This window comes from Pholis gunnellus (genome assembly GCF_910591455.1).
Source record: "Pholis gunnellus genome assembly, chromosome: 14".
In the NCBI taxonomy this organism is placed as follows: domain Eukaryota; kingdom Metazoa; phylum Chordata; class Actinopteri; order Perciformes; family Pholidae; genus Pholis; species Pholis gunnellus.
The window spans coordinates 5,466,230-5,494,051 of NC_136541.1; the positions used below are offsets into that span (position 1 = coordinate 5,466,230).

At 39.9% G+C, this 27,822-nt stretch overlaps 1 protein-coding gene across 2 annotated transcripts; it reads left to right on the top strand.

The window, feature by feature from the left end:
- Positions 1-7,770: 7,770 nt before the first annotated feature.
- Positions 7,771-27,139, top strand: sntg1 (syntrophin, gamma 1; the record flags this gene model as incomplete). Of its 2 annotated transcripts, none has more annotated exons than XM_079172698.1 (17): positions 7,771-7,797; positions 9,766-9,900; positions 12,011-12,067; positions 12,260-12,317; positions 12,405-12,448; positions 12,841-12,882; positions 13,179-13,281; positions 13,837-13,919; positions 14,222-14,352; positions 15,755-15,884; positions 19,466-19,504; positions 20,829-20,945; positions 22,233-22,304; positions 22,899-23,051; positions 23,240-23,383; positions 26,724-26,834; positions 26,957-27,139. In XM_079172698.1, 17 exons carry the CDS (start codon positions 7,771-7,773, stop codon positions 27,137-27,139), a joined length of 1,629 nt encoding a protein of 542 aa, XP_079028824.1. The 2 variants fall into 2 exon arrangements, with proteins under 2 accessions (XP_079028824.1, XP_079028825.1); XM_079172699.1 differs by having other exon boundaries at positions 23,240-23,332.
- Between the last annotated feature and the right edge of the window lie 683 nt (positions 27,140-27,822).

Genomic DNA, 27,822 nt, shown 5'->3' on the forward strand with positions numbered 1-27,822 from the left:
AACAAAACTAAAGCATGATGTTGCAGATTTTTGTGTATTTATAGAAAACAGTTCCTCAAAATAGAGCAAAGATGCTCCTGCAGCGATTGTTCCATCTAAAGGGCAGCTGAGAGAGCCTACAGTAAGTCACTGTGAGGCTGGACATCTTCATCACTATCTAGCCCCAGAGCCCCGCAGCAGAGAGGAGAATGTATCACACCTGATGTTTCTGTGGGGCTTTTATAGCAACTGTTTGCTCGACCATCCATACAAACTGCTCCAGATGTTGAATTCACCGGAGAAGCCATATGTTGTTTTTTTGTTTGTTTTTATGGCGGTGTGATGTAGGAGCAGCACAAATAAAAGGAAACAGTATTTATCTCTCTCAGAGAGAGCAGACAAGAAATACTAGGGTCTATGCCACAAAGTCACTGCCTGTCATGCAACAAGAAAACCATTAGTCCGTCTTGGCGGAGACTGATGGCTAATGAAGCGAATGCACACTGAAGTCTCATGGCGGGGAAGACCGAAGACACAACTCTCATTTATATGCGCCTCATATACCAGCCCATCTGATTTAGAGGTTCAGGACTGCAACACAGACCAGCGCACTGAAAGCCACACGAAAGTGATAACTGCCCCAAGTAAAGCAATAAGGGGTTTGGATTACACCTAACGATTTACGATACAAGCGTGCTGCTTTACATACAAGTGACAAAACCCCTCAGAGATAACATCTATACCTCCAACACTGGATTCCTCTTCATTGCTTCACGCTTCGCAACGTGTAAACAACCCAGCCTGGACAATTTTAGGTCACATTTGATTAATGTGGAGAGTCTTATTCGTTAAGCTCTGCTGCCTTGACAAGCTTCGCAGCTCAATCTACGTGTATACGCTGTAAATTGTTTTATTGTGTTTCCTTGGAACGTTTGCAATTCATTCAACCTGTGAATGGTAAAATAACCCAGAGCAGCAATTAACCCACTTCACAGTTTTTGCTTACGAGAGCAAAAACAGACTGCACAGCTGTCACGGTTTTCTTTTTATTTAACAGTTGTGAACACTCCACAAGCAGTTTAGCATTTAGGGCTGAAACAAATAGTAGGGCAACAGAAATGTGGACCGCTAACTGTTTGGTTTCATTTAAAGGGACAGTTCACTCGAAAATAAAGAAATACATATTCACCCTCTTACATAGTGTTATTAATCGATCTGTATTGTTTGGGTGTGACTTGTTGGAGGTATCAGCCCTAGAGGTGTCTTCCTTCTATAATGTGACACTCGGCTTGGTTACTCGAGATAATCCACAGATCTTGTTGTGAGCAGTTTCATGTAACCATTGAGTTTATCTCCATTATATTGAAAAGAAGAGATGGACATCTCTACGGCCGATATCTTCAAAACTGGGCAACTCGCACTAAAACAATCTAGATTGATAAATAGCACGACAGGTAAGAGAAAAATGTCTAGTTTTGATTTTGGGGTGAACTCCCTTCAGTTATTGAATTCAAGCATGAATGCAATATGTTTTCTGATTCCAGCTTTCAAATGTGGGGATTCACTGTTTTCTTTTTATGTTTTATAAATTTGCGTTTTGATCTTTTGATTCAACAAAAAAAAAGCCTTTTTTAAGACGTCACTTTGGGGCTCTGGGAAAATGTGATGGCCATTCGTCTCTATTCTTCCATATTTTATAGACTAAATGATTCAACTGTTAATCAAAACAGGAATGAACAGAATAATGAAAATAGTCATTAACTGCAGTCCTTCATATATGGAGTCACATTAGAGGCAGTTTTCAGATTTATATCAGATTTTGCTTCAGTAGATGACCTGAAGGGAATCGTGCAAATCTCCAGGAAATAAAGCAAACGTACGATCGTCATTTGTTTCTAACTGATCTTTTTTATCTCCAGTAAAGCTTACTACCATTTAAGGTCTACAGAATCTATAATTTATTTCCCTAAGACAGTCATTAGTTTCATGTCAGGCAGTTTGAATTCATAAATAATTTCCCCGAGCAATTGAGAGACAGTTCTATATTTCCTTTTAATTTATATTTAGTAAATGAGCAGATGTGTCCCTCCACTGTGTTGCTGCATTTCGACGTAGTCCGGCCTTCGGCAATTAATCCTTTCATGTACTCCACACACAGCATGGTGCCATTTCCAGGCCCCCAGGTCTTCCCCTGCAAGGGTGCTCGGGCCTTAGTTGAAATACAAAAATGGCTATACACATATAATATAATTAAAAGACTGAATTATGTTATTCAGTGTAGTATAAAGGTTGCTTGTTGAGCCTAATTAAGACCCTCATGTAAGATAACATGCTTGACATGCCCAATCCATTTATCCACAGGCGTTGCAGCATTATATCACATGTTAAAGAAAAGAAAATCAAATGAAGCAGCCCATCAGTATCAAACATGCAGCAGGACCAGTGTCTTCTAGCGATACAGTTTAATATCCTGCGTATGTTCTGCTCCCTGATATCAGTTCAGGAAATGATTCTCACTGATTTAAGATGGCACGCATCTGATATCTGGAGGCTCCCTGATGCCAAAAAGGATACATCATAGTCAGGAAGGTCAAGAGCTCAGTCTATAAACGTGTCCATCACTAATTTACTCCTCTGCCTATCACTCATGAGCGTCTGGCCTGCAGAGCTCCACTGGCTGTTGCCGGGACTCAGGTGTTGACTTACGAGGAAATGACAGATTTCTTTTTTTTGACAAATGCTCCAAATGAATTCAAAGCTCGATGAGATACTCTTTCTATCTTGTCTGAACGATCCATCTTGAGTTTAATCTGAAAGCAAAGAAGGAGATGCAGCACCTCTAGTGGCACACAAAACGGGCCCAGTTGGATGCGAGATGTGCTCTGTAAATACAGAACTGTTCAAACAGCTGCCTCTTTACACGAGCCGTTCACTGTGGGAGACGCTTCAGTTTATTAATGTGTCAGGAATTGGCAGGTGAGGAGGAACCTGCACACCGCCCAAGTTTACACAACATTCTTTAGGTTAAAGTCGATTAGAACGGAAATGAATAGTCAACTGAACTGCAATAGTTTTGCTTTATCGAAAGGAAAAAAGTGATTTTTTTTGGTTCCAGCTGCTTAAATGTGAGGGTTTTTCCGCTGTAAATAGAATATTGTTGGGTTTAGGACGGCTACTCAGACAAAACACCACATTTGAAGATCTCTCCCTGGGCACTTTTGGTGGATTTCTTTTCCTGCATTTTCTGGACCAAACAATTAAAGGAGAAAATAACAGGCAAATGAATCAATAATGAAAAGAATCATTATCGTTCGAGCCCTATAATTGCCTGAAAGTCCCACAGAGATGTACTTTTTTTTTTAAAGGCATAAATGCCAAAAAAAATCCACTGGTTTCAGCTTCTAAAATATAAATATTAGCTTTTTTTATTCTGCGATGGTAAATTGCATATATTTGAACAATTTTGTTGTATCGGTCAGACAAAACGAGTAATCTGTGCATGGCACTGTGGGCTCTGGGATTATTTGATCAACATTTTTCATTGTTTACTGACATTTTATAGCCCTAACCCTCAACTGATTATTATCGGAAATCATCTGCAGATGCATCAATAATGAAAGTAATTGTTGCTGCAGCCCTAAAACCAAGTGAGGAATAGAGAAAATGTACATTTTCTTTCTTTGCCTCACTTTTTCTCGATGAATAAGGCGTATTTTATAGAACTTCCACTTCTATCTGTTCCAATTATACACCTACCGTACATAAAACAAACAAAAAAACAAAAAACAAGACAAACGCAAAGCTACAGCTCACAAATAAGCCTTCACATGTCCATAACGTTTCTACAAGGCCCCGCAACAGTCCAGCAACACTCTTTTCAAAATACGTATAAAAAAACTAAAGTAACAATAGAAAACAATGACAAGGAAACACAATGAAAAAATCATGTAACACGAAGAGCAGAAACCAACAAAATCTGTAACCTTGAACAAAATCGGCCAAACAATTCTGCGTCTCCTCCAGATTTAGATAAATCAACAAGTCCTCACGAATACGAAAGAGAAGGAGCCCAAAAATCGTCAAAAATAAACACACAGTTTAGTGAATTTCTTGGATGGTAAAAATCCTGATAATTGATCAAAAAATAACTCAAATGTTGAGGGAGTGTGTTCCTCTCAAGATGACACACAAATAGATAATCATAATTCTTCATTGTGTGTTTGTATGAACAGATTGAAAAGATGCACACTCGACAGAAAGGTGATCATTAACAACAGAGGAGACTGGAAGCTTGCACCATAAAAGTCATAATGTTTTCTGCCATAAAATGAGCAGCTTCTGTGAAATGCTGTCAGTGTAACACCGTTTATGTTGAGCATGACTCTTTTGGGACGCCATAACATTTGAGTTGCATGATATCTTCTATCATCGCTCGTCAAATTTAAAAAAAAAGCTGCACTCCCAAGCACCACATGTGTCGGGTCAAAGAACAAGTGAACGGCACAGTAAGTGAAACCCATCCCCGGTAATAAAACCACATTCGCTGGAGCACTCTGCAGGCAGCTGCTTCTCCTGCGTTCACAAACGGCCGTTCATCATCCTGTAGGAGCCACAGCTGTCCTCGGGTCTAAGAGATGGAGATGTCACGTTGCAATCTCCGCATCATCCAAGGCAATCTAACTCTGCTCCTCTCGCCATTGTGTCAGAGACAAAAGCGTTATTTGAAAAACACTGGTCTGTAAATTGGTAGGACAGAACATATCTGATGACGTGGTTGTAAAAGGACTTGCGCTGACTCGACTTAAAAGGCACACAAAAGGTTCGGTTTATTTAATCTGTGGATTCTTGCAGAAAAATCAAAAGGGGGGGGGGGGGGGCCCTGGTGCCTGACAGGATGTACGGGAGGGCACCGGCTAAGACAAAGGGCCGGTCTCGGAGCCTGGCCGCAGACATTTTTCAGCTGACCACGTGAAGACATTCATTTTAAAAGCAGGTTCACAAATGATGTCAGGATTTCTCTTACATCCATTACAGAGCTGGCTCGTCTCCGACAGCTCGATGAGGGTAGAGTAGCGCCAACCTGAAAGAAACCCTGTGATCTTGTACTTCAGATTGCATTTCTAAAGTCAAGGAAACTTCAGTAGTAAATCTGTGAAACATTCACATTCATATACAAAATCAATATTATCAATTAAAAATACATGGAACGATTCCGCATATATTTGGAAATGCCTCACTGACCTCAGTAATATTGCAGAATTTGCATCAATGTTTTCATATACAAACTGGAACCCCAATTAATGACTGTTTTATTTATGGTTTATTATCTGCAACATGTTTTGCCAATAAGTTGATTGATGGGTGAGTTGTTTGATCTATAAAATGTCACCACATTCATCCAGTGCACAAGGTCACGTTGTTGCTTGTTTTGCCTGAACTATAATTCTGAACTCTAATGAAGATGGACAGTTTTTTTTCGGGCATTTTTCTCCTCACGATGGCATGAACTATGACACATCGATTATCAATCACATTAACTGAATCAATGAATCAAGTAATTGTCACAGCTCTATGTCAAATTAATAGTATTAATATCATCTTCTGTGTCATTTCTGTAATGTGATATATTCTCACTACATTGAAAAATAACATTACATTTACACTCGGCTGCCAGTTTATTAGGTCCAATGAATGCAATCTATCGCGTCTTTTTTCAGCCATATATATTGGTTTTAATGAAATACTAGAAATATCTCTCAGTCTAACAAAATAGAGTTCAACAGCACACAGCCTACACAATGATTATGTAGTTGAATCTCTCTCTCTCTCACGGGTGGCAGTGTGGATTAGTGTGGCAGGTAAATTGTTTATGGGGCACAGGTGCAACAGACAGGCTAATGATGCATGGGTGAAGGGGAGATCGCACGTTTTTTTACCGAAAGCCTAATTAATTGGGAACCTCACCCAAAAGTGAAAGAGCCTGGAATCTCTTTATTGAAGCGCGTAACAAACATGATCTTCTTCACAGCCGAGCGGCTAGTTGCTGGAATTAGTCACGTCAACCGCAACCTTTTTAATGTGACTTTCCAGCTGATAGCTGTCAACGAACAGAGAATGTAACGTAAACAAGCTGAAAACATCACTCAAAAGACAACAGTCTCTGTTTAACAACCTGACAAAGAAGGTCAAGCCAAGGCAGAGGCTTCGTTTTGTGGCACATTGTCCTAACGTAACACAAACGGCTCTTCATCGATGGCGGGATTGGAACCGAGGCTGAAAAAACGTTTGTACCGTATGAACAACTTGGTGCTATAAATAGCTCCCGCCCACCAGCTCTTGGAGTATAAAAGGTTGAAGACCCCTGCTGCAGAACAACAATCATCGTGGTTAACTCTGCGGCTCAACTTAAAGCTGGCATCGAGCCAACAATGCTAACTAACAAGGAGGGTTGCTCAAGGCTGCACTATTGGAGCGTAATAAACGGAGTCATTTGTGCTTGGCATACAAAAATGGAAGAATATGAGTTAATTGCGTTCTGGCATTCGTGCACACGAAATCCACAGGTTTTTAGGAGTGAGGCGTTTGAGAGGATCCTTCATCGTATGCTGAAGGATGGAATTCACTGTTCTGAGTTTGCTTTTGAATCTCCTTTTTGTTGCACCAGGTGCTTATTTGGGGAAGAAAGCTTTGAGTTGCTTCTGATTCAACATCCCACGTACATGCAGTAGCATTATATTGACATCACACTCATCTGTGTTGCTGGCGACTGTAGATTACATCTCAGTCATTCAATCAACAATATTCAGCTCTCTTTTTGAGCTTCGTTTTAAGACTGTTTTTTTTGTTTGCGTTGAACAGCAGCTCCTCACCGTCAAGAGGTTTTAGTATCAGAATGATACCTTAACTACATCTTCCTCCTGTTACTGCAGCACGACCACCAATCAGGGACCGCTGAGAGTGAAACCTCACCTACACGGTCGCCTCATTCTGCTCTTCGACACCCACAGCCGGCCAGGAGAGGTGACAGCGCCGCTCTCCAAGTCCGACAGCCATGATCCGGGGAGGCCCTCTGCTGCGGCTCAGATCAGGGATCAACTCACCGCTTGATGGCTAGATCTCACCGTACAAAGCACTGGGGGCCTTTCTACTGAGGTAAGTCGCCGACTCCCTCTGCGGCACAGGTTCTATAATTCAAGTGTGAGCCATTTTTGTCCTGCACTCGTTTTGTTGAGTCAAGTGGCAGTCGTGTCTGATTAAAACTGAGTGGAACTGGTTTGTGTAAATGAGGCTCTCGCATAACATTTCTTTAAGGCTGTATACTTGTGTATCATTTGGTATACAGCAGGTAGGATAAGCCACAATAGGTGTCAGGTTGTCGTACTTAAACTGTGGTATTTTCTCCTGCAGTGGCCCAGTTTTACCTCTGACAAGGCATCAGATATAGCAACACAGTTCAACTCTGGGATTCAGTATTGAAACATTTATTAGGATACCTGGGTTCCCACCTTTGCTAATGAATTATTCATTATCGCTTAATGGTCTCCGGTATTCTCCCGGGATTGCTCAATGGGGATTTTTTTTTAAAGTCGAGTTAGAAAAGGCACGTACCTCAGAGATATATGTGAGAAAGGCAGAACTATAATGAAAATGGGGATCCTGCTAACAATGCTAGTTTAAATCGGCTGTACGTCTTTGCTGCAGCGAGCCGGTCGTGTCATTAAGCAATTCTCTCCACGGACTAACTCAATCTTGTTTCTCACCGTTGCAGTATCCCTCACTGCGTAGTAGCACATGGATTTCAAGACTTCAAATGAAGAGGTTGGTAGGATTCAATCAATGTAATATTCTGACAGTAAATTGACTGATTATAGAAACAGCCGTGGCATTTTCAAAGGCCTGAAACGACATCACTGAAAGCATGCGGCTAGACAGCCCATAAATCTGTGGCCCTGTGCATATGCAGCCTCAGAGGCTCCCCCCCCCCCCCCCCCCCCCCTTTCAATCCATCCATTGTTACACCTGCACAAATAACTCAATCAACAAGTAAACACATACAGTACAATGAAACAGGCTTCTTAAAGAGAAAGTCCAATTAGCCGCTGCTCCGTAAAATTGTACGATGTTGTATTTCTTTTTAAAGTTGTCACTATGTTTTTGTCTTATTTGTGTTCATAATATTTCACTGTACAGTATTGCACCACTGTAATCACCATCAATCTCCTTATCAGTGTAAGATGCAGTAAATGACTGATTGAAGGGACTTTTAGTAGTCGCTTTATGAACTCAGATCCTCCGTAACGGGAGGATGACGGACCTGCAGGTGAACCATGTTTTTGTGGCGGTTTGTCGAACTGAGGCCAGTGTTGCTTAATTTATCAGCAACCTAACACTTCTAGCAAGTTGCTTCCCCTTTGATTTATTTCTTTCTCCTGGCTTTCTTTGTTCTTTTTGTAGCCGGAGTTGACCTTACATTTCTTTTATATGACACGACGGCTTCACCTGAAGTCTTCAGCATCAGCGACACTACAGAGGCCTTTATGCTGTTTTAGATACAAGAAATAATCTGACTCACTATTTAGTCAGCCAGAAGCAACAGTTTTCTAATAATGCTATTAACTTAAAAAAAATGATAGCTTTTAATACGATTCTGTATTTGAGGGCCTCGCTATTTATGTCCCTTGGCAATTAGTTCCACTACTCCAATCACTTCTACTCCCCTGGGTTAGAAAGACTTATCCTTGTTGCTTATGCTGCAGTGGAAATACTCAAGTGCACAATATCAGATTAGAGACGATGATGTAGATAATAATGGAGGGGAGGGTGATAGATGAACATACAATAAGATCACAGATGAGGTTAATTATGTGCTATGCAAGTGCTACAGCAGGGTCAAACGACACTCAACCACGTGAGACGCCGCGTGACCCAGCTATATACAATTATGGCACTACTGCCCTCATTTTGCTCGGCTAATGACTCTCGCACACACGTTACTTCAAATAATGTGAATTAATGTGCCCCTCATTTCTTTCCTAACGCTGCAGCTGCAGGCGGAGGCTCATTTCTTCACATTCCTAATTACGGGCGCAAGATAATATGCTCCATAAACTGAAGTTTGACCTGCGGTTGAGATACTCTATCTAAGAATAGCAACCGTGCATCTGTCTTGTTAACTGATGAGCGGCGTATCCCAGGTGACAAGGGCGCTGACACTGGTGTCTTTTTATTTTCTATTAGCAGTCTTGTCAGGTGAAGGTGCTTCTTTTATTCAGACCTTTTTAAGTCAAGGACGGGACCGGCATTGCAATTAGCCAGGGAGGAGGAAGGATACGCAGAATGCAAATTCATGCGGATTAGCACGTTTTAAATGGATCACTGGAAACAGTTGCTTGTGTGAAGCAGGGAAATTCAAATGTGGAGGGCGAGCTTGGTTCCAGCCACTTAATTTCACAGGTTCTTAATTTGCCATCATCCTCATCAGCGTTACACGTAGAACAAATTAGATGATATCATTTTTTTTCTCTCAGCGTGTATGTATCCAAAGCAACCGACTCATGAAAAGCTGCCTCTCGGAGGGTCTGCTCATTATTTGAAAACATAAATCAGCAGTTGTCCTGTTTGTATGTGTATATATATATATATATATATATATACATCACCAAAGCTCTATATCCTAATTTCCATGTTCATCCTGCAGCGAGTATTCTGAACAGCATTTCATTTCATGGCCGGTTAATTTAGTCAAGGAGGGATGATGAATTATCTTATCTTTCTGACTGTTCGCAGACAAAGACTGGGATTTATTTGATGCAAGAAGGTAATGAGGACCCATTTAATATTCGACTGCACTTGGCCAAAGATATTCTGACCATTCAAGAACAAGATGTCATCTGTGTGTCAGGAGAGCCTTTTTATTCAAGTGTAAGTAACCCAGCCCGTCTCATAATCACTAAACGCCGCTGTGCCACACTTCACATGCTCATCTGACTAAACTGGAAGGGGTCTCTGTCTGTCTCTGTGTCTGTTCTTTGATTTTCTCAACAGCCGTTCATCCGATTGACTTCACACTTGGTGTGAATTGCTAAGGACCCGAGAAAGTGCAGCCCTTCAGATCTATGGGACATATTTATTAGTAGTGCGTAATGTAAGCTACACACACTGCGTGTTTGTTGTGCTGTAATTTTAAAATGGGGTTGGCGGGATGGGCGATGGATAAAACAAAAAAAACGATCTTTCCCCCAGGAGACCACTGTTTGTTCCCCATGTGAAATCAACGTTGATTCATTTGTCACATACTTTAGCAACGTCACTTCCTTAGTTATTTTAGCCCAATCAATAATCTTTTCTTAAACCTAACTAAGTCGTTTTGTTGCCTAAACCTAACTAAGTTGTTTCCTGTGAAGAAGGAAGTTTATTTTGAAAAGACTGTATGCATGTAACGAGCGGAAATTGACACATGTTGCCGTCTTTCTTTACGAAAAATATCATACGAACCGTTGTACAACGTATTTATTACTTTTTGAAGCCATAAAATGATTGTGTGCGCTATTGCACCATAATTATGTATATATATATAATCTTAGCATTGCTAAGGGATGCATCGTGTCATGACGGGTGTGTTGCTCAGAAAGCACAGTATCGAGTGTGAAGTTGTTTGGATGAGTGGTTCTTGAGAATACCAGCTCGTTTGAACGGGCCTTGCACTATAGTGCAATGAAATCCGTCACATGTACTGCACAATACATGAAGGTTACAGCACAAAGGTATTAAGAACACTCTGAATGTCTGCACTCTTAAGAAATCTACATCAGTTAATCTATTCCTCATAAATCAAATGTAGCTAATAGTGATTAACCTGCTGCATCATGGTGTATAGAGTGTAGCCTGAGGATAAAGCCACACTCTGACATCTTTTTCGTCACATTAATAAATTCCCTCTTTAAAAAAAACTCCACAGAGGCCCGAGTCCATTTACCTCTCTGAAAAGGGAATCATTCATTCAGTATTGTTGTTGTATAAACCCTCAAAGATTAACAGAGGAAGCACTTGTGTCCTCTGAAACATGATGACTAATTAAGGTAAAGCGAGAAGACATGTTGCAGTAATACAACATTACCATATAAGGTACTCCTAGTGAAGACTTCCTTAGCCTCGGGGACCAATTTACACTTATACATTTAAAAGAAAGTGTTGACTTCCTGCACTGTCAGCACTAAATATGTTGAGTCAGGCACCAACTTCCCAATATGATACAACAACATCTTTATTCTAGAGTCACAGGCAGCAACCACCACTAGGAAAAGGAGTCAAGTCACAAATACCTGCGACAATTACAGAATCAATAATTGTAAAAATTAACAAACAAAAATAAAAACCTTCCCTGATATGAGATAAACAATTTCTCTCAGGATCCATAGACTTAAATAGAAAATAGAGAAAATGAATAAGAGAAGTTCAAATAGAGAAGGGGAAGAGGATTGGACAACAACCAGTCCAAATCTCACATCCAGACTTAGAAATAAGTCTTTTATGTTGTTATTGTTTCAGGTTTTTGTTACTTTTTTGACTGGTTGTTGAAGCTTGTGGCTCAAAAATACAGATGTTCTTACATATTGGGAATTCCCTGCCTGGCAAAGGTCTGCAGTATGACCGAAACATTGCATTTTCAATAAACCTAGTGCTCACAGTAAAGAAAAGAATCAACTTTATTTTTGTCATTTTACATTTACCCACCACTACTTTATCAAAACTGTCTTACGTAGGCTTATATATAACAAACAAGAGAGTACAAATATATCACATTGAATTATCACTGCTTTCTACTTTATGTATGCTTCTTATTGAAAATACACAATACTGTTTTTTTATGTACTTTACAAAAACAGGTTTTTTTTATCGTTCCCCATTTGAATTCATTGTTATTTCATTTGAGTTCTGACAAAAGCAACCCTCCCCACTTCTGTTGTAAGAGCTCCCACAGGCTCAGCATCAGTCTGAACTCATTTCTCGGCTCTAACTGAATCTCTTCCAGGAAAGGACTGTAACGATCAGGAGGCAGACAATTGGAGGGTTTGGCCTGAGCATCAAGGTAATTTAGATCCCATCTGATTAGGCTGCTTGTCCCAACTGCTTTAAATTAAGTCCGAACAAGTGTTATTGATCATTTTCTTGTCAAACTGAAAGAACAGCGTTAGCTGAGGGATTTGAGTTGGGAAAATTGAGTTTGCTTTCGAGTGTTTGTGTTTCTTTTGTAATTCAATGCAATGTAATTTGTCCTTAGGGTGGAGCGGAGCATAAAATCCCTGTTGTAATATCAAAGATATCTAAAGAACAAAAAGGTATGCTGTTTTTTTTGCAAAAGCTCTACAACTCGTTCTATTCCCCCCCTTAGTTTGTTTTTACTAAAGTCATTTCTTTACTTCCAGCTGAACTCTCTGGGCTGCTTTTCATTGGAGACGGCATCCTTCAGGTATAATGCCAACGCTCTTGTTTATACACCTCATCCTACTCTGCAAAATAACACACACACACACACACACACTGTATCTTTAATAATTCATGAGCCACAAAATTGCATCCCCATAGATAAATGTCTCATCCCCAATCTTTCATTTGTTACATGTAATCCACAAAAAAAGAAAAAGTCTCTCAGCGCATCTGATGCAGTGGAAACATTTACAAGCCAGCCAGAGACGCTCTGTATTCATGGCGACTGTGGTTGTGACTCTCTTGTTTACAGTTGTCAGCGCAGATGCCATAACAGTTATTATGCTTTCCTCGTTAATCATTTTGAAGATGGAAGTTACAGTGGTGCGATGCCAGCAGTATTATTTAGGGTAACCCTGTTGCTGTTGTTTCCAGATAAACGGAATAAACGTTAGAAGTTATCGCCACGAGGAAGTGGTAAGCCGTCATCTTATATCTCATATTTTGCAACGGCGCACTGCCACAGCTCTTTCAACAGCTTATCTTGTCTCACTTAAGGATTTGTATCTTTTTGACATGTAAAGCCAATTGTTTCTGTTTCATGCTTTTTTTTTTTTTTTTTAAATGTAACTGCAAGAAAGATGTCTGTGTAAAGTCTGTGTAAATCTCTTATCTTTGATTTCCACTCTTAGAGAGACGTTAGCGCAACATGTTTTATTACAGCATACAGTTCTCAGCTTCTGCAAAAAAAAAAATATATTTTTACCTTCCAGGTCCAGGTTTTGAGAAATGCTGGTGAAGAAGTGACTCTTAACGTCTCTTTCCTCAAGAAGACTCCAGCCTTTCTGAAACTGCCCGTGTGTGAAGACTGCACATGTAAGAAACCTCTACGCACACTCTCTAATTAAAGTATAGGCCGATAATTAACGTTACCGCACTTCAAAATAATTAAACAAGAGTATTAATAGCTGGTATTCATTTCTTGCTAGAATTGGTTGTCCTGGTGACAATAAACTGTAATGAAGAGCCACTTTGAGAATAAAAAATATAAATTCAGTTGCTTCACTTTGCTAAAGATAGGAAGCGAGAGGGGGGGGGATAAAGACTGAACTGAAAGAATTGACATTGCCCATTGTGGTGCAATTGATTGCTCTTGCAAAGGAACGCTTCAGCCTCGTCATCAGACATGAAAGCTTTCATAAAACCCTTTCATACGCGTATATAGGCCAGGTTGACTGGCCATCCAACCAGACAACTGAATACAAATTGGCACAGAGCAGGAGCCCACACTGGAGGAGAGAACAAAGTAACACACTTCTGTTGATATCCGTGATCCACTGCAGTTGGAAACCTTGAAATCGAGGGTGGTGTTGCTCAGAGTTTGGAGGGTTCATTGGCTGTTCTTTGTGTGTGTCCCTGCTGCACATTCAGGCATCCCCAGCGACCAGAGTAGTGGGACCTCCTCTCCTCTGTGCGATAGCGGCCTGCACTTAAACTACCACCCTAACAACACGGTACTTTATTCATTAGCTTCTTATTTGACTGACTGATTCTATAAATGTCCCTCTGTAACCATGCAGCAGCGGACCCGGTGCCAGAAAGTTGTTTCCATGCAACTGTCACTGCTCGCTGATAATCGGGATGCTCTATCTTTATCTTTTGTGGAAGGCGATTCAGCTTTCCCCTGCAGCTCGCGCACGCCGCGCCTGCCTGTGCACATGCAGCAACAACAGCAGAACTCTTGTATGTCGATTGTTTGAAATGTGCGAGGTGGGAAGCGACAAGCTCCTCTAAATTGCGTTTCACACTTCTGCAGGACACGCTGTCCTGCTCGTCCTGGCCCACGTCCCCGGGGCTCCGCTGGGAGAAGAGATGGGTGGACCTGCGCCTTATTCCACTGCTTCACTCACGCCTGTCGCAGTACAACCCGGGCTCTGACGTCTGCAGGTGAGCTGTGGGACTTCATCTTGAAGGGTCAGCGGTGTCAGTTCTCACTTGCAGAGCCGGTTTCCCCCTGTAAGGCTCTACAAGCTAAGATCTCCTACTTGTTAAGTGCCTGGGGGTTTTCAAATGGAGCATCCTTCATCTGTAAAAAAAAAAAAAGTCTGTTTAGTCTATTCCCTTCAAACACAATCAGATAAGCAAAATATAGTCTGCAGTAGGACAGATACTGAATAGTGGGTGCTCGACTTAATAAGCCATTTGGCTGTCAATAAACACATTTTCATTTTGCTACACTGGATGATGGAAACAGCAATCTAGTGGATTGTCTCTTAATGGACCACACTTGTGGTTTGGCATGTTTTAGCCCATTAACTGAAAATTGCATATGCGTATTATACGTTTTTAGATTGATTGGACATGAAGTGGGTAATAGTGTTCACTTTAGCACATCTTTTAGCACATCCGACTTAAAACATATCAGAGTAACAATTGTTTGCTTTATTATTTTTATTTAAGTTATGGAATTGTGAGTCGGCTGTTTTGAAAGTCATATGTTGCATTAAAAGCAGCTATTATCATAATTTTTATGATCACAATATATCAGAGGACAATGTGAAAGAGGTCGCTCGTAGTGATGAACCGTCTGAGAATTATCACCTGAATTTACAGCTCCCCTTAAATCTCCAGAGCTTCATAGTGTTTCAGCTCGTTGTTTAGCTGTCCGGCTGCAACGTCACTGCTTTGGTTCACTCTCATCACTTTCACAGTGTGGCTGCATGAGGCAGCTTTTGGCAAAAAAAGCTGAAGAAAAAACTACAATAGTCAATACCAGACAGCCGTTAGAACTAGCTGATGAATGTGGTGGAGCAGTTAGCATTTAAAAAGCCACATTTTTTCCCATTTAGTCGGCCAGAAACATGACTGGATGTGTAAATAAGCTGCTAAGTTCGCTATATCAACCTAAAAGGGGATAATATGTCAGTGTTGTGTTCACACAACTTGCTTCCATTGCACCAAAGTGGCCAAACAAATCTGTTTTTGCAGGTCCAAAGGAATTCAACTTTTATTCCCTGACACATGAGTCCATATACTACATGTTTGCGAAACACTTTTTTTCTTACTGAGATGTTCAATGAAAAGTGTTGCATGTGAATTTTCAAAGTTTCTGCCCAGAGTTTTGCATGCCGGGATGAAATGAAATGGAATAATTGCTTCGACCACCCTAAAGTAAAGTTGAGAAAGATTACATATTGCAAGTAAGTTTCTCATCCCTTACTGATATAAATGGGAAGTGATTGCTTCCTTGTGCATACTAAATCAATGAAAAGAGTTTCGGTATGTAATTTGCAATTCATCAATGCTAAATCACCCCATAATGTTTTTGTTTTTCTCTTGATTCTTTCAGGATAAATGCTTTCCAGGTCATAGCTGTGGACGGAGTTTGCAGCGGAGTTATACAGTTAACCACAGCGGAGGACTGCTTGGACTGGCTTCAGGCAATAGCGAGCAATATTTCCGGTCTCACCAAGCACAATGTGAGTATGAAATAATAACCCGTGTTAGCCTCTCGCTGTCCCCCATGTAAACCAATAACATGTTGGGTTGGGAGCTGATGCAGAAGAGTTTCAATTTGTCTGAGAGTCCCTTTGCAAATGTCACAGCATTAAGTAGACACATACTAATGTCTTTCCCCTCTATAAGTAAAGTACACACTTATTTCTACGAGCACAGGGTCACAACAACAGCAGTTGCGCTGCACTTACTCCCTCCAGTGAAACCCATGCACTTATTATCTATAATTCAACAAAATACCTTAAACAATAATGATAGCAAGAGGCAGCAAGAGACAAAGAAATAACAACAGTGTTGTGTCTTTCTCTTGTTGTGAGCATATTGTCGGGGGGGAAAAAAAAAACGAAGCGTGTTTCCAGATGGTTGATGATGCTCAGCGAGATGGGCGAGGGGGTCAAATACAAACACCGCTAACAAGCTCCATCATGGGCGGTGAATCATACAAAACCCGTCAAGAAGTGTCTCATTTTGACACATATTTAGGTGTGTTTCCAATCAGCACACTATAAGCTACATATTGTAGAGAGTCTGTTATCTATAAATATGTAACCAGTCAGTACAGTGACGATGAATGCGACATGGAGCGAGCAGTAGTGAAAACAGGGATTTGTAATGATCATGTGTCCACTGGCGGGGCTTTGTGTGTGTGTGTGAGAGAGAGAGAGAGAGAGAGTCTCCAGGGAATAATGGAGGCCTGGTTAATTGGAGTGGATGAAGTGAGGGACGCACTGAACATTACGCTGATCACTCACTGCCAGAATGGCCTCAACAATGGAGAGAGCATTTCTCATTCTCTGGCCTTTGCTTTTACTGAGGTGTGTGAGGAAGCTATAGCAACCTAGATTTAGGACATTAAGATCTCTGATAGAGAAAAATAGATGTCTAATTGAAATGACACTATGATATCGACACCGCTGAACCAGCAATGATGTTGATTATTAACAAACTTCAGTATTTCTCAGATAAGAACCCGCATTACTTTAAAAAAAAAGAAATTGGTTATTGTCTTTGAGCTAAATGCTAACGTCAGCATGCTAACAGGTATAATGTTTACCGTGTCTAGCTTCTTAGGTTAGAGTGTTAGCATGCTTACATTTGCTTATTAGCACTAAACACAACGCTCAACTGAGGCTGATGAGAATGTCATTAGTTCTGCAGGTATTTCATCATAAACCAAAGTATTGGTCAAGCATAGATGTTGTCCCGAGATGAAAAGTGAAGGAATCTCCAAAGCTATTATCTAAGCTAAGTATCATCAATCATGGTGGCATTAAAGGAAAGGTCATGTAGGATTTATCTTCTTGTCCAGTAGTTGTTGAGATATTTCAGTCTGAACCAAAGTGCTGGACCAACAGACAGACCTACAGCTTAAAAAACAATATAACAGATATAAGAAGAACTTGTATTCACTATCATTCAACTAAAATGCCTCAATCAGGATGTCAATTATAACATATTTTATTATTTCATATTTTTTACTCCAAATATAACTATTTTTTAAATGTCTGTGTCTTTTTACACTCTATTGCTTTGTAATATAATGTGTCTTTTGATTATTATTTTATTTGTTTGTGTGCTTTTTGTTTTCATTTCACTGCTGCTCAATTAATTGCCCTTTTTGGGACAAATAAAGTGATTTTATTGATTGAATTATTGGGCTGAGGATCAGCCAGAGTCCCTCAAAGACCTTAAAAAAACAATAAACTGTAAAACAGAATACGTCAGGGGCTTGTTTTAGCAAGTGTTTTTATTATTATAATGATTGAGCCCCACTTGTTAAATAGGAAACCTTACAAATGAGATGTAGAAATGGACAGAAATAGCACAAACATCTAAAAATATAAGAATACCAGGAACGTAATTAAGAGTAAGATCATCCTTTGCTTGCAGAGCAGCTTCAGCCTTTATTTGATAGCTGTCGTAAAATTTAAGTGAGCTGATGGTAGTAAAATATTTCACCATTAGTCTTGAACAAATGCCGTTAAATTACTGGACAGGAAGGTGCATCAATGTTATACTTTTACAATTGATGCAAGTGATGAAATGACACTGTATATACCAGTCTGAATCTCTCAAGTGTTAACACAAAATAGTACATTGATATTGAACTCTAAGTACACCAATAAGTAAAGATCTTTTTTTCAAATGACATGCTTTGCTTGTTGAGTCCTATATTATATTATGATTTGGTAAATAAATCATAAATCATGTGCATAATACACTGTGTCTATTAAGCCCCAGTCCCCACCACAGACGGCCACAGAGAGCACATCAATAACATCAGAGGCCACATCAGTCTCTTATCGTTCGGAGAATGTCTCTTATCAGATGACTCATTTAGGCCAATTAGGAGATAATGCTGTGATGTTTCCTCACTAATTACGTTTTAAATACGGACGTGTTCACTTCTTCACTTTGACTTGAGGAAGGCCATCTGTGGTTGAAACACATCAGTCATGTCTGCATGAAATAAAAGCAGTTTGTGGCTTCAGCCGTGGTGCTTTAAACAGAGAGTCAAGAGGGAGGCGTGGCTGCGGTAGCGTTCAGGAGCGGCAGCAGACCTGGGACCAGCTTGTCTGCTGGACAGAGTCCCCGGTGCTGAGTCACTGCTGATCTACCTCATGGATGCATAATAAAATAGATATAAGTAGAGCGATGAATACATCCAAATGTGACGGAATAAAAGCAAGAATTTAAAAGATATGCTGCACAACAATTACTCAGAAAATTACTTTCGGTACTTTTCACCTGCAGTGAAAGTTCTCCTGTATGTATTTTTGCACTGACTTGTTGCCTGATTTGTTGTGAACTGGACGCCACAGCGGTTCCTAGTTGGTGTCAGAGACGGGTTAGACCTGCTGTCGCTGTGAGCGGTCACAACAACCAACCACTGAATCTGAACAAACCCAACGGTCTCTGCTCTCAAATATCCAAACCCGGCTCACATTGTGACAGTTACATTTGGCTGTTTCGTTTCAGTTCCTCCGCTGGAAAAAAAACATCTCGACCCAAACATTTCGAAATAAAGCAGCAGTGACTCACCTCTATAGGAGGACGGGTTCAGGTCTGGACGGCTTAATTTGGTGTTCTGCTGCTAAGAAAGAGTTATATTGATAGTATAGTATAGGATTAGGAGCGAGTGATACCTGTGATCTGAGCAGAATGTTTTAATTTAAAGCCTGACTGCTCTCTCGGTAGTTTCTCCGCTTTTATTATCACAGAGAGAATGGATTTTTTTAAATGGATTTCTTTTTTTCTTTTTTTATAGGGAGAGCCTCGGGTCCTTGTGGAAATGACTATCTATCTCATTTTGTAATTTGCATGCATTGAATAAATGAAGTAGCTCTAACAGTATTCATTCAGTGCTGTGGTTAACATGTTAGCACAGATACAGTGATTCATAGTTTATTTGTTTTTACACACATTACTGATTGTGAGTCTCTACGGGGTCCCACAACTATTTGATATTCTGCCAGTAATTGGTGTCTGATTGTTAGCAGAAGATATTTTAATGAGATATTGATGTTCTTGTTAAATTTAACAGGTGAAGAAGATTAACCGAAATTTTCCAGTTAACCAGCAGGTAAGATGTTTCTCCGGGCGGCAGTTGAGCCGCTGCTGCTTTGTTTTAGAATTCATTTTTGCTTGGGCTGACTTTAATTTGTGTATTTTATCCTCATCTTGTAACATCACATGTAAATCTAATCAGGTCAGCCAGTCACAGAAAGGGCACAGTACGATCTTGCCAACTATTGCAACACAAGGAGAATGTTTGCATCATTAAAACCCATCCACTGAGAAATGATAAGAAAACAACTGGAGTGCCTTCAGTTAACTTACAGTGTCATCTCTCAGTCTAAACACGGGGAGACGGTGGGGCTCCTTTTCTGTCACTAATTTATTTTGGTTTGTGACATGCCGCACGAAAAACATGTGAATTCACTTGACAATTCTTTTAAGAAATAAAGCGGCATGAGACGTGACTACTTGTCCCAAATCTTTCACTCGCTTGTTTTTCCATCAGTGAAAAAACTCCCAACAGAAAAGCAAGCAAACGTTTTAGTTTTGTTGCAATCACCCATCATTTAATGAGCACTGATGTTGAGATAAACTTGATTTTTCAAATCACGTCTCAGAACATTTGCTTTACTTTCTTCACATCTGTTTTTTCCTGAATAAAAAAATTAATTGCTTTCATGTGGGCAATATGACAAAAACATACAGTTTGTACTGTTTAGCTACGTCTTAAGTACCTATTGTTACAAGAGTGATAATATTGGATTTTTATGTGATTGTGTACCTTGATTTGTCAGATATTTAATCTGAAGTACCTGAATGGTTTATCTTTAAAGCCCCTGAGAACTTTGATTCACAAGTATTTCTCAATTAAGTTGAATATTCCTGCCTTAATAATCATCAAGTTAAAATTTGGAGGGGACATTTTTTTTACAAAAGTTTGATACTATTAAAGCTAGAAAACCTGGGGTGGGCAATATATGGAAACGGTATAGTTAAGTAAATAATTAATTAATCACATACATGCTAAAACAAAAGACATTTTTATTGTTAAATAACAATGTTTCATTGTGTAAATCCTTTGAACCAATGACATGATTGCTGCACGCATGCAAGCTTAAAACCACGCAGAGACTCTAAGAACAGTCTTCACCATGACACCATGCATTTTATTTGGTGTTGATCCTATTGATGCAGTATTGCCACTGAAAACAAAGCTTAGTATTAGTATTGATACTTCACCCCTTAACAAAACTGGCAGAGGAGAGAAGCATTATGATATCGTGACATAAATTTCAGTTTTTTCCGTATCCTCCACCCCACCTTTTGCCTGTATGATCCTTATTATATGTTCCACATCCCTCACACGTCTCTTTTTCCCCGTTTGGTAGATTATCTACATGGGCTGGGTCGACGAGAAGGAGCAGGACTCCGTTCAGGACCGAATGTATTCACCAAAGTTCCTCGCTTTGCGGGGCTCCTCACTCTTTAAGTTTTCAGCACCTCCTGTAAGTTTTCACTTGATCCTCATTTGTTTTGACTAACTTCCTCTTTCAACCATCAGAAGCACGTGTTTGAATTGAACGTCGTTCAACTCTACGGGAGATATTTTTCAAATCACGTTAATGTATTGTTGAAGGAGAAAATGTTTTCCTGTTGGAAAGAAAAGAAGGAAGCAGCTCACTCATAGTCCTTTGTGCTGCATTGATCTTCCTCTTGATTGATGATGATCATTAAAACTGTTTACATTCTGCCAGCCACTTAAGTGATTATGACAAGAAGGATAAGCTGTTGATGGTGCTGGTGATGAGAAAAGATTGATAGAAAACTGGAATTGCCTGCTCAACTTGAATGTGCTCATATAAATGGGATATGCTAATGTGAGTGGATGGTGGAATATAGAAGCTTGTTCAGGCGATGTGACAAGCTTCTTCATCACGAAACACTAGTTACTTACAGTTTAAGGAATATTTCAATAAGGACATTTTCTTCTGCCCTCTGTTCACTGTGTGGGAGCCATGATGCTAGTAGCTCATAGTAGCTCATAGTATCTCATAGTAAATCATAGTAGCTCACAGTATATCATGGTATATCATAGTTTAGAGCAACGATAGTGGTGATTTCTTTTTATTTACTGTATTTGGTTTGGGGAAGTTTACATTTTCTGCAACTCCAGCCAAAGTTAGAAGGTTGTTCCTCATACTCCAATCATTTTGTCTTGTAAAAGTAAAGGATACTCTTTGAACATACACACACTAAATCTGTAACCATTGTGTTGCTCATCTAAGTTTTTCTAGCATTTAAACCATTAAAAGTTACGTTTGATTCATAGCACTGTGTTCCAATACTAGGGCTAACGCTCTACCCTGCAATACAAGAACAGTGTTATTCCTAAATGTCAATGTCTGGCACAACTCACAGAGCTTTAGCGTTAGCATTAACTTTCTAGCTTAGTACAGCTGATAAAAGCTGCTGTCTGTCATTTCAGCCAACACAATCCGCTGTCGTCTGCTAGAAATGATGAGTCTGCTTTTGTTTATTTATTTGTGAAATAAATGTTTGCAGCAATTATTTAAAAAATCAAAGTGAAAAGTGGGAAATTTGCCAAAATTCTCGTTGTACACTGTACGATGGAGAGCTTGGCATCTATAGCAACAGTTTACAAGGGTGGTCGGGTTTAGACAACGATAAATTGTAATTTTATTTGAACGTTTTTCCGTCAGTTCGCTTGAAGGGACGGTTCTTCTGCTTTATATAGAGCTTCTTCTCATCAAAATGTATGTGACATTTTTCAGGTGACAACATGGGACTGGACCAGAGCAGAGAAAAGCTTTACTGTGTACGAAATAATGTGCAAGATTTTAAAGGTAAGGCAGCCGCTTCGGTTCCATTTCTTGAGCATTCAGAGAAGCAACCCCTCGCACTGGATGCATTGAGAGAATATAAAGTAGAAAAGTGAACAATGCACTTATATAACCCACATTGCATGTCTTCTACTTCAATCCCACAGACACTCAAGGTTCAGATTTCATTGTTCACTCTCCGCAGGTTGGAGGTCACTCTGAATTTTATTGTGAGAATTTATCTGCAATTTATTATCTCGAAACTCAGGATGGCAAATTTGATTCATATAGATTCACACATTAAATCAGATAGAAGTTCACCTACTCTGCTATACCCGCAACACAATGCTATTTATGTTACATCAAGTTACAGAAAGATACATTATGGTAAAACATTGCGCCGTTCAGCTTGCATTTAATATGCATTACATTCATGTAAGTGTTGATCATATGGAGTAAAATAATTCAAGTGCTCTTAAAGCCACAGTCTGCAGTCTTCAGAGTAAATGAACCTCCCTTGAGCTTCAGGAAACTGCATTGCTGTTGCTTTGTCTTATCTCCGCGTCACTCTGCCCATCTGTACCTGATCAGCATGGCAGCCGTACTGTCTTATCTTAGGATAATGACCTTCTGGACAAGAGGAAGCACTGCTTCAGCGTCCAGACGGAGAGCGGGGAGGACTTGTTCTTCAGCGTGGAACTGGAGTGCGAGCTGCTGATCTGGGAGAAGGCTTTTCAGATGGCCACGTTCCTGGAGGTGGAGAGGATACAGGTCTGCACCCGAACAGTATAGGCAGCGTGAAGGGAACTGTGATGATTTTAATCTAGCGCACGGTTCCAGCTCAGTCGTTTTAGTACAGAGATTGATAACACTCATATGACATTTTCAGCAGGAAATATAGAGGCTTTTGTGTCCTTGTGTAGCTCTTTTGGGTAACATCTTGTTCTCCCATTCTGCAGTGTAAAACATATGCCTGCATCATGGAGAGCCACCTTATGGGACTAACAGTGGACTTCAGCATGGGCTTTTTGTGCTTTGATGCAGCTTCAAAGGTGAGTGTGAGACTTTATCATCAATACAAATATGGAAGAGAGAATCTTTCAGTGGGAGATTTCAGGCAACTGTATTGTACACAGTGTGATGAAACTAATCACGATGCCTCAGCCTCTCTTTTCCTTTTTTTTTTAGTGCTACTTACTTATTCTGCACTGTGTGCGTTTTGGGAGTATGAGCACATTTGTTTTGATGGCTGGTTCCTCACCCCGGCTCAAACCTCTCACTCCCTCCCGCAGTTCATTTTGGCCTTTCCCCAGGTCTGAGAGCTGTGCCGACTACTCCACTTGTGCACATTATTGTGGACGAGCAGGACACGAGCACTGCCATATTGTTCTCCAGGATTTTGGCCCAAGTTCCTGCAATGTGAAGCAACAATGTCCCCCAAAGACAATAAACATGTTGCCAGCGTATTGTTTGCGGAGAGAAATGCACAAAACACAGTCCATATGTAAACTGCAATCGCAGACAAAACACCGGGTGGTATTACTCTGTAATTAAAAGCTGCTATTGGCAAACTTCAAAAAGCATGTAAGAATTAGTTTCAACCAGAAACAGCGCGGGTATAACTCTGTGGAGATGTATCTGCTGGCTCATGACCCAGTGAGATGCTTTGCCGCGGCTCTTTGTTTTAAAAAGCAGCAACGTTACTTTATAAGGCACACCATTAAAAAACAAAACATATTTAACAAGGACGACAGTATGATCAGACATGTATTTCACATAATATTTAAAAGCACACAGCACTGCTGTGAGTTTGACTGACTGTGGTCTGTCTGTGTTGAGTTTGCACGTTCCTCTTCTCATGTGTGTGATTTCCTCTGACAGTCCAAAGACATGTGGGTTCCTTTAGCTGCTGTCGGTGTAGATGGGCGACCTGTCCAGGGTTAAGATCTCTCTAAGACTCTGGTTCACCCAAGACCCCGCACAATACAAATGGGTATAGATAGTAAATGTATAAAGCTCTTAATGTAGTATAGTCTATCAATAAATGAATATACAATTGCTTTTACATATCTAACGATGGTTTTTCACAAAGCAAGGAAGCCACTCAGTAGAGACTCTGGTACAAAGCTCTGACACCAGACTTTAGAGTTAGCTGCTGCACAAACCAAGAGAGAGAAACAGCAAGCAAACATGTACATTTGACAATTAACTGCATCAGAAACGCCATGAAAAATAATGAAGCTATCGTGTGTAGGTCCTGTGAATCCTTTTTTGTTCTATGTGATACGAATGATGGCAGAAATGACAGATAATCCCATTCTGTAAACTGCATTATTGCTGCGGTGGAAGAAGTAATCAGATCCTTTATTCTAGTAGAAGTAGCAATACCACACTGGGAAAGTATACAAATAAAACAGGGTTCCCACACATCCTGGAAAACAGTTGACTAATTTTCCAGTCATTGAAAACGCCTGGAAAATAAGAGGAAAGGGTGATCTGTTCTATGACATCATGCATTGTCCTGGAATCTGATTTCAACATTCACCCTTGAGCTAAGAATAAACAACTAGGCTAAAATAATTCACAAAATATAATCCTGAACATAAATAGATAAACAGGCTGCTCTCAGTTATGTTGAAGCGCTGTGAACACCCCCCAAGTCTGGTCACATGGTAGCACATGCAGGGTGGATGGCATTACATAACGTCGCTTTCTTCCCAACTTGTTTTGAACGGTTAAATGAAGTGGATGAGTCATTTCTAAGCATCTAAGAGATGATTTCATAGATCCTTTATAGCCACAGACGGCACATCTTTTATATCAGACTTCTACAAAGAGGAACATATTAGTGTATGCAGTGATTCATGTCATGCCAGCTAGATCATCACTGAAAATGTCCTGGAGAAGTCCTGGAACATGACCTCTAGAAAACAGTGGGAATCCCTGTAAAAGACCAGCTTTCACATTTTAGCTTGATGGCTTTTGTTCTTAATCAAAATTAAACTTTATTCAGATTTGAAATCAAATGGCCACTCGTGCACCATAATAACGGAGGGAACACAAGCAAATATAGCCACTGTGGATTCAAATATTCTGGCATTTCTGTGCTTAATTTAGCAAACAAGGAAATCCTCTCTTGCTCTGGTAAAAAATCCCAGATGCATGCTGGTCCTGTACAACATCACATTACAGTCATTTAGCTGACGCTTTTATCCAAAGCGACTTACAATTCAGATGCTATCATACCGTAGGCACAGCTACGGGAGCAGCCTGAGCCTGGTGCCCATAGTGCTGATAATTCTTAAACAACATGATAATCTAAACACATACCAAGCAAAAGAACACACAATATCTTACTTCATACTTATAAAGCGAATATCTCAAACAAATCAAATACTCAAAACAAATAAAAAGGAGCTCCTACAACATGTAAACAATGTAAAAATGCTTATTATGCAGGAGGATGGCCGCTGTCAGCGTTATATCATTATATATTATAATATTGAATACTTACTGCTCCATTAATGTTTAAGACTTTAGAGTTTAATGGAGCTGGTCGAAGCGAGCGAAATTATCTTAATCCATTTATACTGTTCGCTGATTTAATCTGCAGCAATGTATCAATAATCATTTTATGTGAAATCCTAACATGTTGGAATAAGAAGTACCTGCAGCTGCAGTGAAATATAGTGAGTACAATATCTCTTTCTAAAATATAGTAAAGTAGAAATATAAGATAGCATAACACCTACTTTAACTGAAATAAATCTGAGCAGAGATCTCATGAGACTTTAATCCTCTGAGGAAACAGAATTAACATTTTCCCCTGCGCCGTAGGCCTCAGTACAGATATAATATTACAGTAGGTGCTTGTGATTGATATGAAGGAGACCTCTGAGTCAGGGTGGGTTTTAAAGGAAAGCTGGAGAGGTGACACTCTTCCTGTTACACTCTGATGTGTCATGAATATCTGCTCTGATTTTGAATTTCTTTTTTTTTCTTGTGCCAAATATCACAGTGAGACTTCTTGTGTATGGCACGTTAAACGTTATTTCTTATGCCGTAATTAATCTGATTGGTGTCACAGTAATAATTACAGTGGCGGGAACAGTTACAGATACATTTTCATGTAAAAAGCGTGGCCAGCTGTCTACCTGAGGTCTGGAAACTGACTGTCGTCTGGCTCGCTGTGCAGCTTTTGTTTATTCGGTTCAACACTAATTGAATCACTGAAGCTCTGCTATTTCAGGTGAAATCGCGGTGGCTTGTTAAATGTCCTAATGGCGGAAATAACAAGTTTCTATCTGCTCACATGCTCCATTTCTCACTGTCCATGCTAATTTGTTATTCATGAATTAGTGAAATGAGAAGGAATTCAGTAACTGTTGTTGTTGTTTTAGTTAAAGTAAGACTCTTCTAATCTTTGTGATTTGAACTCTTCAGGCTGTCCTGTGGAGATACAAGTTCTCCCAACTTAAAGGATCATCTGATGATGGAAAAAGCAAGATCAAGTTTTTATTCCAAAATCAAGACTCCAAATCTATTGAAGCAAAGGTAATTCACTTTCAGAGAACTTTAATGCTGCATGTCAAGGGAACGGTTATTCAACAAGACAATCAAAGCAACAAAGCTGTGAAAGATATATTCCTTATGTTTCTTTTTCTTCTGTCTTTTAGGAGCTGGAGTTCTCAAACCTCTTCGCCGTGCTTCATTGTATTCACGCTTTTTTTGCTGCCAAAGTCGCTTGCCTGGACCCGATTTTTGTGGAGAGCCAAGGCACCGCGACGACAGCCGGGTTTTCTTCTCTTTGCAGTTTGTCGTGTAACTCACAGACACCTAAACTCAAATACGCCACCTGACAGGCGCCGCTCTCCTCTGACTCATTCTGAAAGGATGCTGCATTGAAGCTGTGACCGTGGCCTAAAAAGGGTGGACGGGAGAACTGAATCACATTATGACATCATTACAAAAGACCTCTTTGAGAGCGATATACTTGATATTGTGGAAGACGTTTCAGATTTCTGGAATAATCGTGGATCTAAACATGAACCTCTACTTTGAGAAACTTCACAAAGAAACTGTGGACATAAAATGTGTGATTCTAATATGTTTTTAAGTGAAATTGTCCTCTTGATCCTCCGACATCCTTATGATCAACACATCTCAAAGAAAAATGCAGTAGCGTGCTTTTTTTTTTAATGTGATTTTATTCAAGATTTTGGAGCCTTTTTGTTTCTCATCAGACAGCAAATCCCTTGAACTTCTGTGGGGATTTGTCTGGACACTGATATGATGATGCTTTCTATATTTCATTTTGTGTTCTTGAGGTGAACAATGTAACCTACATTCGTACTTGAATTAGCAGTACAATTTATTTATGAGTCCAACTAAAAGCTACATGGCAACATAAATCTGATTCAGAATTTTAGATACATTTACACTGATGTTTGCTGGCACCTTTGGTTGGATGAAATGAATGCTTTAGATGTGTGTGTGTGTGTGTGTGTGTGTGTGTGTGTGTGTGTGTGCGCGAATATATGGA